The sequence below is a fragment of the Dendropsophus ebraccatus genome, chromosome 4 (assembly GCF_027789765.1).
Source record: "Dendropsophus ebraccatus isolate aDenEbr1 chromosome 4, aDenEbr1.pat, whole genome shotgun sequence".
Classification (NCBI taxonomy): Eukaryota; Metazoa; Chordata; class Amphibia; order Anura; family Hylidae; genus Dendropsophus; species Dendropsophus ebraccatus.
Window position 1 is genome coordinate 152,423,179 of NC_091457.1, and position 13,081 is coordinate 152,436,259.

General features: G+C 41.6%; 1 protein-coding gene across 1 annotated transcript in view; it reads left to right on the forward strand.

The window, feature by feature from the left end:
- Nucleotides 1–13,067, forward strand: part of LOC138789357 (coagulation factor XIII B chain-like) — a 99,578-nt gene extending 86,511 nt beyond the window's left edge. The window contains exons 16-21 of the mRNA XM_069967967.1: nucleotides 3,844–3,949; nucleotides 4,259–4,335; nucleotides 5,139–5,315; nucleotides 6,916–7,092; nucleotides 11,237–11,437; nucleotides 12,508–13,067. Coding sequence (XP_069824068.1) covers nucleotides 3,844–3,949; nucleotides 4,259–4,335; nucleotides 5,139–5,315; nucleotides 6,916–7,092; nucleotides 11,237–11,437; nucleotides 12,508–12,512 — 743 coding nt within the window. The 3' untranslated portion in view covers nucleotides 12,513–13,067. The remainder of the gene's footprint in view (nucleotides 1–3,843; nucleotides 3,950–4,258; nucleotides 4,336–5,138; nucleotides 5,316–6,915; nucleotides 7,093–11,236; nucleotides 11,438–12,507) is intronic.
- Nucleotides 13,068–13,081: the final 14 nt, after the last annotated feature.

A 13,081-nucleotide genomic window follows, 5' to 3' on the forward strand; every position in this document is an offset into this window, starting at 1 on the left:
CCGTTATTGGCCAAATACAGCCGATAATCGTTTCGTGTAATAGGGCCTTTACTCTCTTGTGTTTGTTTGCTTATAAATCTGCTCGGACAGCTCAGGATTAGAAATGATGAAAGTGAATGATTTTATCCCTGCTCTGAATCCTAAACACCTATATCCATAACTTACTCCTAAACCTCAATCTATAATGCTACTCCAACAAACAGCCACATTTACATAATAATAATAATAATAATAATAATAATAATAATAATAATAATAATACAAAAAAATAGTTCCCAAACAATTTAAATTTGATATTTATGCCAAAAGCTTGAAAAACCAAAGTGCACGTAATCTTAAAATCCAAAACGCAAGCAGGTCGCTTTCTGATGGTACTTTCTGGTTTGTTGACTGTATAGTCTGATAAAGCACAAATAACACTGACCTTTCAACGCTAATGTTAGGTAACCTATGTATTTTTCTACTCTTGCAACATCAGTTACGGTAAGGATTGAACAGTTCCCGTAAAATAACAGAGATATTTACCTTATATACCTTCTTCTCTCCATTGTAGCTCAGTATCGGAGAGAGAAGCAACAAGCTGGAGAAGTCTCTGCTCTGGATATATCAGAATGTCACCATCAGGACTCGTCTTCCTGCTGATATCTGCAATGTCCTGTTGTGCAGCTCCAGCTCCAGCACGTAAGATATCATTTACCTTATGATTTTCTGGTTTTCGGGGGGAAAAAAACTGATTATGTCTAGGTTCACACATACAACGAGTGGGTTGAAAACACAGAAACTAGGCAAAAAAAAAAACCTTTTTTGCCCTGTCAGTTCCACTCCTGATTTTGGTTGAAAAAAGACAGAGAGAAATACTATGTGTATACTAATACTATGAACATAGCCACAGCCATAGTTTTCAACAAAAAAGAAAGCATATCTCTTTACTCTGCAGCCGGAAAGATCATCCGGCTGGTACTTAACCCTTAGGCGACCCTGGACGTACCCGTACGTCCAGGGCTGCCTCCCCGCGTTCAGAGCAGGGCCGCGCGGCGCCCGTGCTCTGAACCGCCGCGATCCCGGGTGCTGCATGTAGCCCGGAATCGCGGCTATTAGCGGGCATGGTGTGATTGCCGTGCCCACTAATCAGGTAATCGGATTTGTTCATCTTCGGACGCACGGCCGAATCGCTACCGCTGTCCCCCCTCCGCCGCGTCATCAGCCGCTCAGCCGCGATTGGCTGAGCATAACTGTGCTCAGCAAATCGCGGCTGAGCACAGTTATGACGCGGCGGAGGGGGGGCAGCGGCAGCGATTCGGCCGTGCGTCCGAAGATGAACGGATCAGGTAATGTATAATGCACCACACACTTCCGGGTACATGGGTGGGGGTGGTGGGACACGGGGAAGGGGGTGATTCACAGACATAACATACATTACAAAGTTGTATAACTTTGTAATGTGTGTTATTCTGTGAATAATTTTTTAGCGCCGCACTACCCCTTTAAGTACCGTCCGGGATGATCTTTTCAGAGACCGGCCGTTCCAGGACCCAGCAGGGTCACAGAACGGTCGGTCTCATACGCCGTGTGAACATAGCCTAATGATGCAAAGGTTGGAATTAGAGTTAACTTAGCACCAGATATCACAAGGTAGTAAAGAAAAAAGAATACTTGTCCTGTAGTAGCCTCAAGTAGCATCAAATACCACAATGCTGCATCACTAGTAAGACTGTGGTCCCTAATAGAATTTTTTTTCCCACTGGCAGCAGTGCTGTCCCTTTTCCGTCCTTTCTCATTGGGTTCTTTCCCATTTCCAACCTTTCCCTCCCTGCCCCCATAGCATCACGACCTCCTGACCACCTATTCTAGTGGCAACTACTCTCTGCCCATTCTCTCTAGTACTCTTCCCCTGGCTTCAGTTCTATCTCCTCCCCGCACCAATAGCAGCACTAACCATCTAAACAACGTTTCTTGTATAAGTTACTTTCTCCCCATTTTCTCTAGTTCTTTCCCCCATTGGCTTCGGTTCTATCTTCCTTCCGCACCGATGGCAGCACTGACCTCCTGACCACCTATTCTAGTGTCAGCTACTATCTCGACATTCTCTCTAGTACTCTTCCACTGGCTTCAGTTCTATCACCTCCCCGCACCAATAACAGCACCAACCATCGAACTACCTATTCTAGTGGCAGCTACTCTCTGCCCATTCTCTCTAGTACTCTTCCTCTGGCTTCAGTTCTATCTCCTCCTGCACTGATCTCCTGATTACCTATTCTAATGGCAGCTACTCTCTCCACCTTTTTACTAGTGCTTCTCCCTACTGGCAGCAGCATTAGTCCACCAATTCTCCCTCAGCATGTTGAAGTGTCTTCCTGATCATGTCAACTATATTTTTTAGTGTACACCTATGTCCTTTAGTCATATTATTATGTAACTTTATTGTTAGCAGCATGCAGAAATCCACAGAGATTGGAAGTTGAAGAATTGCTGGGTGACTGGGATATGGACTCATACCCATCAGGAACAATGGCAGTTTATCGGTGCCGACCTGGTTTCGAACTTCTTGGAACGATTAGAATGATCTGCTTACATGGCAAATGGGAATTTGTTGGAACAAGGGGCCAATGCAGATGTAAGTATGGTGGTATAACGTAGCTATAACCATTTCCTTCTTTTATAAATTGTATAGAAGAAGAAACAAACTTTGTATAGGCATGTACAGTATAAATAGTATATTAAAAGCAGATTTCAACAAACTGTGTATACTGTTTGGGGCTATGTTCACACTACGTAAGTTTCCGGCCGTAGTGCGCTCCGTGAATATGCGGCCGGAAACTTACGTAGTTAGCGTACAATGCAAAGTATACAATCCCCGCCGCACAGTTCACACTTCGTACGAATGTACGCCGGGATCGTATACGGCGCCGTAAGAAATGAACAAGACCATTGTTTCCAGCCGGAAGGCTTGTAACTTACGCCCGTAGCGTATCTCGCAGCTCCGTACGAAGTGGTGATTTCTTCATTTTTCCGCTCTTCCTTGCCGATCCAAAAGGTTCTGTGGGGTGTCCGGGGCTAGCCGAAGCTTTCCAAGTAAAAGACCGCTGTCAGATCGCTTCGTAGGGGGCTCGGGAAGCGTAAGTAGACTACGGGCGTATGTTCGCAATGCGTACGCATCCGGCCGCACATCGAATATTCGCACGGCCGTTGTTTCAGCCGCACATGTACGGCGCCGTACGAAATGCGTACGGATTCGTACATAGTGTGAACATAGCCTTAGTGCGGTTCGTTTAAATTTTGGCTCGTTTTGGACGAACCCGAGCTTTACATTAAAGTTCATCAAACTTTTGAAAATTTCACTCATCTCTAGTTCCATGATTTTTTAGGTGGTTTATTTTGGCCAAAAGCAGTCACATCCACTCACATAATCTTTAGAGCAGCTGAAGTCCACACATTGTAGACTTTTTCATTTGAAGAAATTTTTAAGAAATTGTACCGAAAACACACTCAGATTTTGGTGCACACATTGTGAACTTTTAAATTTGCTGAAATTAAAAAATAAAAATTTCCACCTAAAACATTCAGATTTTGGTGCGTTTTTCACACTATGTGCGGCAGCAGTTGTAATGCACTGCGCAAGGGGATGATTTGAGGCCTGGCCATTACAGTGAGTAGAGACAACTGCTTCCAGCCGTGGTCACTGTGTAGGGTGGGTGCTTAACAGTTACCATGTCAGCTCCCAACAATCAGGGGTGGATGACCAATCCTGCGAAAAGCTCATCCGTATGTTTTGGCCAGAAAAACTCTGTCATTTTGAATACAGTTGTGAATAATGTGCTTGTGTACTTTTTATTCTCCATCCAGTAAAATCTTGTGGACATCCAGGTGATATCCCATTTGGATCATTTAAGTTGATAGAACGCGACTCATTCACCTTTGGATCTGTGGTTGAATACACTTGTAATGCAGGGTGAGTCAATACCACGTCCAGCACTATATTCTTATTTTGAATCTTGCCTCTTGATTAATTTTACAAAATAGAATTTCATGTACAAAGCCTCTAAGGCTACATTCACACGTCCGGAATTTTGCGGACCTTACAGACGGGGAAGGTAAGCCAGGAACCATTAAAGTGAATGCATCCATTCACACGATGCGTGCCGCGACCCCGCCATGACCGATGCTGCGAAAAAATAGGACAATAGGACTTAAGGGATAAGATAGCCAAATAAAAATAAAAAACTTTTATTCATTAATAGAAGCCATTTTAATTCTGTAGGTACAAGATGGTGAGCGAAGAAAGAATACGAGAGTGCACGGATAATGGTTGGAGCGGTCCTGTTCCACGATGTGAAGGTAAGGTTTAAGAAAAAGCTGTTGTATAAGGGGCACTATCATACAGATATTGTATAAGGGGCACTATCATACAGTTATTGTATAAGGGACCTTATCATACTCCAGGTCCGCTTCATTCACCATTCTTCTGGCGGAAAAATAAGCAGGAAACCTACTCCAGCTCTCAGCTGGCGTAGGTTTCCTGCCGTGCGCTCCAGCGCTCACGGGATTTATGTAGAGGCAGTACGCCTCTACATAAATCTCCGTACCGGTGGACATTTTTAAGTCCGGCGCAGAAAACCGGCGCAGAAAACGCCGGACTTAATAAATCTCCACCAATGTTTTAATGGAACTGGAATTAATGTAAAGTCTTATATAACCGTGCTGGATAAACTTTTTGGATATTGGTGGCCACATTGGAGGTAACCATCCAGGTGCTGTTTGGGAGGAACCCTAGGCCAGAGAGCTCAACCTTGTTTGTTTGTACTAGAGATGAGCAAACCTCGAGCGTGCTCAAGTGCGTCTGAACCCGGAACTTTTGGCATGTAATTACCATTAGCTGAGGAAGTTAAATGCAGCCCTAGGGAGTCCTAGAAAACATGGATACAGCAGTCTTGGCAGTCTTGGCAGTCTTGGATACAGCCTGACAACTTTCATTTTGGCAGTGTTTTTAGAATACTGTCCATTATATAATAATGTTATAAAGTATTGGCCGCCATTTTGGCGGTGTGTGAACGTAGACTAAATTTGGAATGAATAAAAAAAATACAAAAAATATGCCTCCTAATAAAATATTGAAGACTTTATATGATATCTCATTGTAGCTGTCTGTCCAAAGCCTCGGAATATCAAAGGAGCTAAACTGCAAGGTGAATGGACTGAGGACGCTTACTCATCCGGCCATGTAGCAAGTTTTGTCCCAGAAAACTCCCAAGACGCACCCTTCAGAATGGCGTGTATTGAAGGCACCTGGTGGTATATCTCTAAAAGTTACTACAAAGGTAATTCAAATCTAAACTTTTTCAGTGGTTTGTGGGTAAAAAAAATAAATAACCGAAAGTACAGTATAAGCCAAGGAGCTATGAACATCAGAATTACTGATCATGGTTATCATCTACCACAATGAATTTGATGCTTTCTTACTATCAGCTGCTGTATGTCCTGCAGGAAGTGGTGTATTCTTTCCAGTCTAACACAGTGCTCTCTGCTGCCACTTCTGTCCATGTCAGGAACTGTCCAGAGCAGTAGCAAATAACATTAAGGGTAGCTTCACACGTACGGTATCGCAGTGGATTTTCTGCTGTGCAGATTTGATGTGTGTTCATTCATGTAGTCAAATCTGCTGCAGATCCGCAGCAGAGAATCCACTGCTATACGGTACGTGTGAAGCTACCATAAAAAAAACCTCTACTGCTCCCTGACATGGACAGAGGTGGCAGCAGAGAGCACTGTGTCAGACTGGAAAGAATACATCACTCCCTGCAGGACATACAGTAGCTGATAAGTACTGAGAAGTAATTTACAAATCTGTATAACATTCTGACATCAGTTAATTTGAAAAAAAAAATTCTGGAGTAATCCTTTAACATATATCTTCAGTGTAGGGACGCATGCTTACACTCCATAGCATCCATAGTATCCGTGATCTATGGCGAATGTGCATGCACCCTTAGGCTATGTTCACACTACGTAAGAGACTGGCCCGGTCGGGTCACGGAATGGCTGGTCTCTGCGAAGATCATGCCGGACGGTACTTAAGTACTGGCCAGATGATCTTTATGGCCGTAATGGTCTGATAGGACACAATGAAGCAAGCGGCCAAAACCGCTCACTTCATTGTGTGAGCTGACAGGGTTTTCTACGGCCGATATTCACTGAACTGCGGCCACAGAAAACTTACGTCAGTTATTTGTGGCCCGGCATGGGATCCCGGCCGGAGTGTATACAATGTGTATACGCTCCGGCCGGGATCCCATAGAGGAATAGGCAATGTTCCACCCTGCATATAGTATGGCCGTTGTTGCCGATGGCAACAACGGCCGTACTTTGACATAGTGTGAACATAGCCTAAAGAGGGAGAAGTAGCCCTGGAGGTGATGATCTGGCCACCTTACAGTCCTGATCTCACATCATCCAGTCTGTCTGGGACTATATAAAGAGACAGAAGGATCTGAGCAGCGACATCCACAGAAGATCTGGTCTTAGTTCTCCAAGATGATGTAACAACCTCCCTTTCAGTGTCGGACTGGGCCACCGGAGGATCGGAGGATCCTCCGGTAGGCCCTGGTCCCCACACTGATGCGGCGCAGATTCCACCTTTCATTTCTCACAGACTCTTTGGAAAATGAAAGGTGGAATCTGATTGGTTGCTAGAGGCAACTGAGCCAGTTTCACTTTACACCATGTCTGATAAATCTCCCCCTATATGTTTGGAATATATCGTTGTTGACAATCGTGAGGTCATACCGTGGCAGGGAGATACGGCATTTGGGGAAACAATGCCGGCAAGTGTTTGGATTAAACCATTGAAAACCAGCAATAATATTTTGCTATGTAATTATTTGATGCCGTTAATACATAGGATCTATTGTTATTTTTCAGAAAAGCTGTGTGGTCCTCCCCCAATTATACTATATGGAGACATCGTGGAGGATCAAAAACCAAATTATACATCTGGTGACTCTGTGATCTATAAATGCCCCAATTATTATGTTCTTAAAGGAAACCATGTTGTGAGTTGTTTGGATGGTAAATGGGATGAAGCTCCAGTTTGTCTCGGTATGTTCACAATACCTCATCACTAGAGATTCATTTTGGATTGGATTGGGTTAGAATTGCCTGATTTAAAGGGAAACTCTGATGAAAATCTTTTATTTTCAAACCAACAGGTTTATAGATTTGTAATTTACTTCTATTTAAAAATCTCATGCTTTACAGCTTCTGTATGTCCTGCAGAAAGGGGTGTATACTTTCCAGTCTGACACAGTGCTCTCTGCTGCCACCTCTGTCCATGTCAGGAACTGTCCAGAGCAGTAGCAAATCACCATAGAAAACCTCTCCTGCTGTAGAAAGGTCCTGCAGATCCGCAGCAGAAAATCCACTGCTATACGGTACGTGTGAAGCTACCCTAAAAAAACCTCTACTGCTCTGGACAGTCCCTGACATGGACAGAGGTGGCAGCAGAGAGAACTGTGTCAGACTGGAAAGAATACACCACTTCCTGCAGGACATACAGCAGCTGATTAGTATAGATAGACTTGAGATTTTTAAATAGAAGTAAATTACAAATCTTTATAACCTTTCAAAACCAGTTGATTTGAAAGAAAAAGATTTTTGCTGCAGTATCCCTTAAATTTTTTTTTTATTCTGTGCAGGGTATATGGAATATGGAACATGATGGAAAAGATAGGACACTTGCGGTTTTGTTAGTAGCAGTGTCTACCAATTTAATAGAATTGTCTGAAATTTCAGGTTTGCATAATTGCCATATTTTTTTAAATTTTGAACAAATTTGATCCATGCTAAACTGATTTTTTTAAGCTCCTCTTGGGGGACTATTACAAGCAATCATTAGATTTCTTATAGGGTTCAATGCCATGCCATTGCCAGTCCAACAGCATGGAGGTAAGTATTAGGCCTCTGGCTCTTTGGGCAAATGATCAGAGCTCCCGCAGTCAGGTATGCTTTTTAAGGACCCTTCAGCCACCATTCTTTACCTGAGCAATAAAGTCCATTCAGATTCTGCCTTCAAAAGTATTTGTTCCTCCTTCTTCTGTTACTGACCTGGCTTGAATAGTCGAGCATGTCTTCCCATCCATACAGGCTTCAACCAGTGCTATGAATGATCTCAATTCCGGGCACTGGCATTTGGTGTTTACCCTTGATCTATATAGGAGCCAATACTAATGAAGACTACTGCAGGGATATTGACTGGAGATTCTCAGTGGAAAGTCCATCATCTTTGCCAAGGTTTAGGCATGCACAATTGGACAAGCTCTCCGGTTTAGCCCTATAACAAGGCTCAGATTAAACACTTTGGGGGACATTTATTCAGTCCGGCATTTTCTGCGCTGGACTAAAAAATGTCCCCTCAGCTCCGGCACTACGGAGATTTATGTAAAGGCGGACTGACATGAATCCCGTGCTGGTGCGCACGGCAGGAAGCCTACGCTAGCTGAGAGCTGAAGTAGGTTTCCTGCGTATCTTTAATACAAAACAATGATGAATCGCGCGGACTCTGAGTCCGCACCCCCCGTTACGCCCTCTACACCCCCCCCGCCCCCCTGGCGTACCGGGCGGAAAGTGCCCATTTGCGAATAATTTATTCGCAAAACGGCCATTTGCGAATAAAAATGTTCTGCCGAAAAAAAGAAATTCACCGCTTGATACATTCCCCCTTTTATTTATAAGCTTCATTGCAGCCTACATTTTTTTTAAATATAAAAACGATCACTATTTACCATCATCCTTCTCCATCTTGTTCCCGTTTAGCAACGAACATTAAACATTATATCAAGCAGAAATGGTATATATAGTAGTTAAGATGATTTCAGCGGACTTGGCCAACCATCTATCCTCTGTGGTTTATGTCTAGAGAAAAAATGTTTGGGCTTGTTAGATTTCTACTGTATGATGCTTTTGTTCTCAGGAAGATAAGCTGCAGCCAGAGCCTTACCTCCATCTCTCCATTGATAACACATGTCTTTATATGGGGCGGTCAGTAAAAATAGCTGTTAAGGTGCCTATACATATAACTGTTAACCAGTGACTGTTCAGCCAAAAGTTATTTCTCCCATCCTCCCCATACAGCTGCTTATCCCTCTGAGAACAAAATGGTTGCAAGGTGACTGAAGATCCATCACGTTCAACCCCTATTTCCAAGAGCACCATCATGTCGGTTGGGACTCAGGAGGTCTCCAAACACCATATACAGTTGTATGCTGCCAGTAGTAGGTTAGGATTATTTCAGTATAAAGTCTACAAATTTTTCTCAAAAAACGCAAATTGAAAACACCATGGAGTTTTTTGTTTTTTTTTAACAAAAACGCAGTGTCAAGACGTTAGCTGTGAGTCAATGGAATTTTATGTAAAGCCATACTTACTTGCCGTTTATGCGCTGGCGCTTTCCTCTCGACTGGCGTTGTTTTTTTTTTGTGCTCTGTGGAAGGTTGTTAAAAACAGTGCATAGTGAGGGTGTAGCATTTTCTTCTGCAAACTCTCTCTCATAGAGTTCAATGGAGTTCCTTCTCTTCATCTCAAAAACGCAAAAGGCAAAATAAAAAAAAAAAAAAGCCAATCACACCTAAAGTCAAAAAAGCAAAAAAACAAAACACCAGGCTCTTTGGCAGTTTCTCTGTGTCTTGGGGTACCCTCAGGTAGACAGCTATTAACCCTTAGAGGACCGGGCCAATTTAAATTTTAGTGTTTTAGTTTTTTTCCTACTTGTGCTTAAAAGGCCATAGCACTTGCATTTTTTCACCTAGAGACCCACACGAGCCCTTATTTTTTGCGCCAATAATTGAACTTTGCAATGACAGACTGAATTTTTTCCTAAAGTACACTGCAAAAGCAGTGTGCCCATGATCAGTGTGGTGGAAGGAGCAGGACCTGAAGCTCCCATTAAATAGAAGCTTCTGTGTTTAACCCCTTCAGGACCATGCAACTTTTCATTTTTGCGCTTTAATTTTTTTCTCCTTGTGTTTAAAAGGCCGTTAGCACTTCCTTTTTTTTTACCTACAGGACCACAAAAACCCTTATTTTTTCGGCCACTAATTATACTTTGCAATAGCAGACTTAATTTTTCAATAAAATATGCCGCGTAGCCGGAAAAAAATATTTCCGCAGTGAAATTAAAAATAAAACATTACTTTTTTTATTGGGGGGGGGGTAGTGTTTACACCGTTTGTCCTATGGTAAAACTGACATGTTATCTATGTTCCTCAAGTCAGTACGATTACGACGATATGTAACTTGTGTCACTTTTATTTTATTTGATGGCTTTTAAAAAACTTTAAACCTTAAAATTGCTCTATTCCCAGGCTTATAACGCTTTTATCCTTTGGTCTATTGAGCTGGTTGAGGTAATTTTTTGCGCCATCATCTGTACTTTCTATCGATATCTTGTGTGCATATATGCGAGTTTTTGATCACTTTTTATTTGCGCTTACCATTTACCATGCAAGATCAGGAATGAGATCATTTCATAGTTCGGGCGATTACGCACGTGGTGATACCAATTATGTTTATTTCTTAATTTATTTTTATTCATAAAATAGGAAAAAGGGGGGGGGGGTAAATTTTAATTAGTGGAGAGTTTTTTTTTATTTTAAGAAAAAACTTTATTTTTTTTTTTTACACAATAATTAGAAGTCCCCCTGGGGGACTTCTATATACACAGCATTGATCTCCCATTGAGATTAATGCTGCGTATATTACAGAGCACCGATCCATTAGATCGGTGCTCTGTCGGTCTGGTCTACTGCAGACAAGATCAGCAAAATACCGAGCCGGGATCAGCGTAATTCTGATGTTGAGGTTCGGCCGGGGATGTTAAACGGATCACCCCTGCGCAATCGTATCACGGGGGCCATCTGCCCACTGGACACCAGGGAGGGGGGATAAATAGCAGTTTAGATACAGCTGTCAGCCATGATGGCTGCATCTAAATGGCTTTTTAACGGGCACAGCAATTGGCCCCGCTCTGAACTCCCCCACCCGACCGAGGACGTACAGTTACGTCCTTGGTCCTGAAGGGGTTAACGTCATGGAAAAGAAATATGATATTTTTGTCATTGTATTCATTTTAAATGCTATTATTGACAAGGATCTGATTGACTGGTTGTAAATTTGCCTCAAATATATATATATATATATATATATATATATAGGGAAAAAAGGTGATAAAGTCCATTGTATGTTTCAGAGCCATGCACAGTAACAAAAGATCACATGGAAGAAAGAAATATTGATCCAAAGTGGAAACCTGATGGGAGAACGATTTATATTAGTCATGGTGATAGCATGGAATTTGTTTGTAAGCCCGGATATAAAGCTTCTCCTAACCCACCGATGAGGGTTTTTTGTGAACAAGGAAAATTGGAATATCCAAAATGCGTCAAAAAAGGTAAATGTCAAAAAAATAGGCGTGAGATCCTGTTTATTGCTACCGACATTGATAAATACTGCTATCAATGGTGCAACTAGTGCTCTCTGCCACAGGCTTGGTTATATTACTGTATATATGCAGTAAGCTTGGTTTTGTTCCCATATCTATGGTTTAGACTTAGATCTGGTGCCATAAGCTCAGTAAAGGTCATGTCCCATGTCCCATGTTTAGATCATGTTCCCACCCACAGTGCGTTTTTTCACCACTTCCAACTCTGCTAATCACATGGCCCACTTTCATATATTGCACTTCAGTTTTATATATATATATATATATATATATATATATATATATATTTATTTATATTAGGTATTTATTTTTTTCAGTTGACTTGCGAAATAAAATTTTTTGCAGAGTTGTATATTGCCCAACCCGTTTTATGAATTGCACACTTGTTTATATTGCATTTATATCCACTTTCATATTCAGGATTCTTAGGAAAATATTATTATTATTATTGCAGTCCCAAATTCAAATAGATAATAAGAAGGTATATTTTTATTTTGTTTATTTTTGTTTATTTTGCTTGTTTATTTTGTTTTTGTAGAAGCACCTTCAGACTATCAGTCCTGGCCCTACGCGTTTCTTTCGCAGTAAATTCCTCAGGGGCCATGTTGCTGCATTTTTTCTTTGTTTTTTTTTTTTGTATGGGACTCATGTACATAGCTCTGATGATGGCCGCATATATATATTTCCTGACTCATAGGCATGTATTGGCCAGTAGAATATAGAGCAGGTCCTATTTTCGGCCAGATTTCCAGCACGGATGACCCATAAAAAGCCAAGCATAGTAAATTCTCCAAACACAGTCAGGCACCCGAGCCATGAAGTAAATCAGTACTACAACTAGAGGAAACACAGAACGTTTATGACTTTTGCATTTTCATTCGGATGAGTATTACAGAGTGGATAATCCATAAGATAAAATGTAATTTACTCAGTGACAATGTTAGAATGTATTTCCGCATTACGTTACTATAACATTACACTGCAGTCTATTTATTTATTTATTTTTCTTTGTTTTTTAGCGTAAATTTCCATAAGAGCTTGATAATCTCTCTGACTCCATGTGCAACATACAGTATGCTACTAGCAAAATACAAGAAAAGGATAACTACAATTAGGCTACATTCACACTACGTATTTTTTGCAATAAACAACGGCCGTTGTTTTAGGTTGCAACAATGGGCCATTTCTATTGGTGTGTGTTGAACAATAGCCGCAGTGTATACACTGCGGCCATTGTTCTCTGCTGCCGCAAAGAAAAACTGACATTTCTATTTTGTATGGCCACTATACAGTGAACAGCGGCTGTACAATGTACACACAATGTAAAGTACAGCCCCCGGACGTACTTTACATTGTGCTCCATAGTTAATTGGAGTGCGGGTACAATTTCCAATTAAAATGAAGTGATGTTCACCCCACAGATACTACAGTATCGGTGAACATCTGAGACATCGGCTGTTGTTCGAACAACAGCCGATGTTCATACAGTGTGTGAACATGGCCTTAAAATGGCAGAAAAACAAACGCTATTTACATGTAATTTATGACGCTGAATAAAGCTTGGGACTTTGGAACAAAATAAAAAAAATGCTT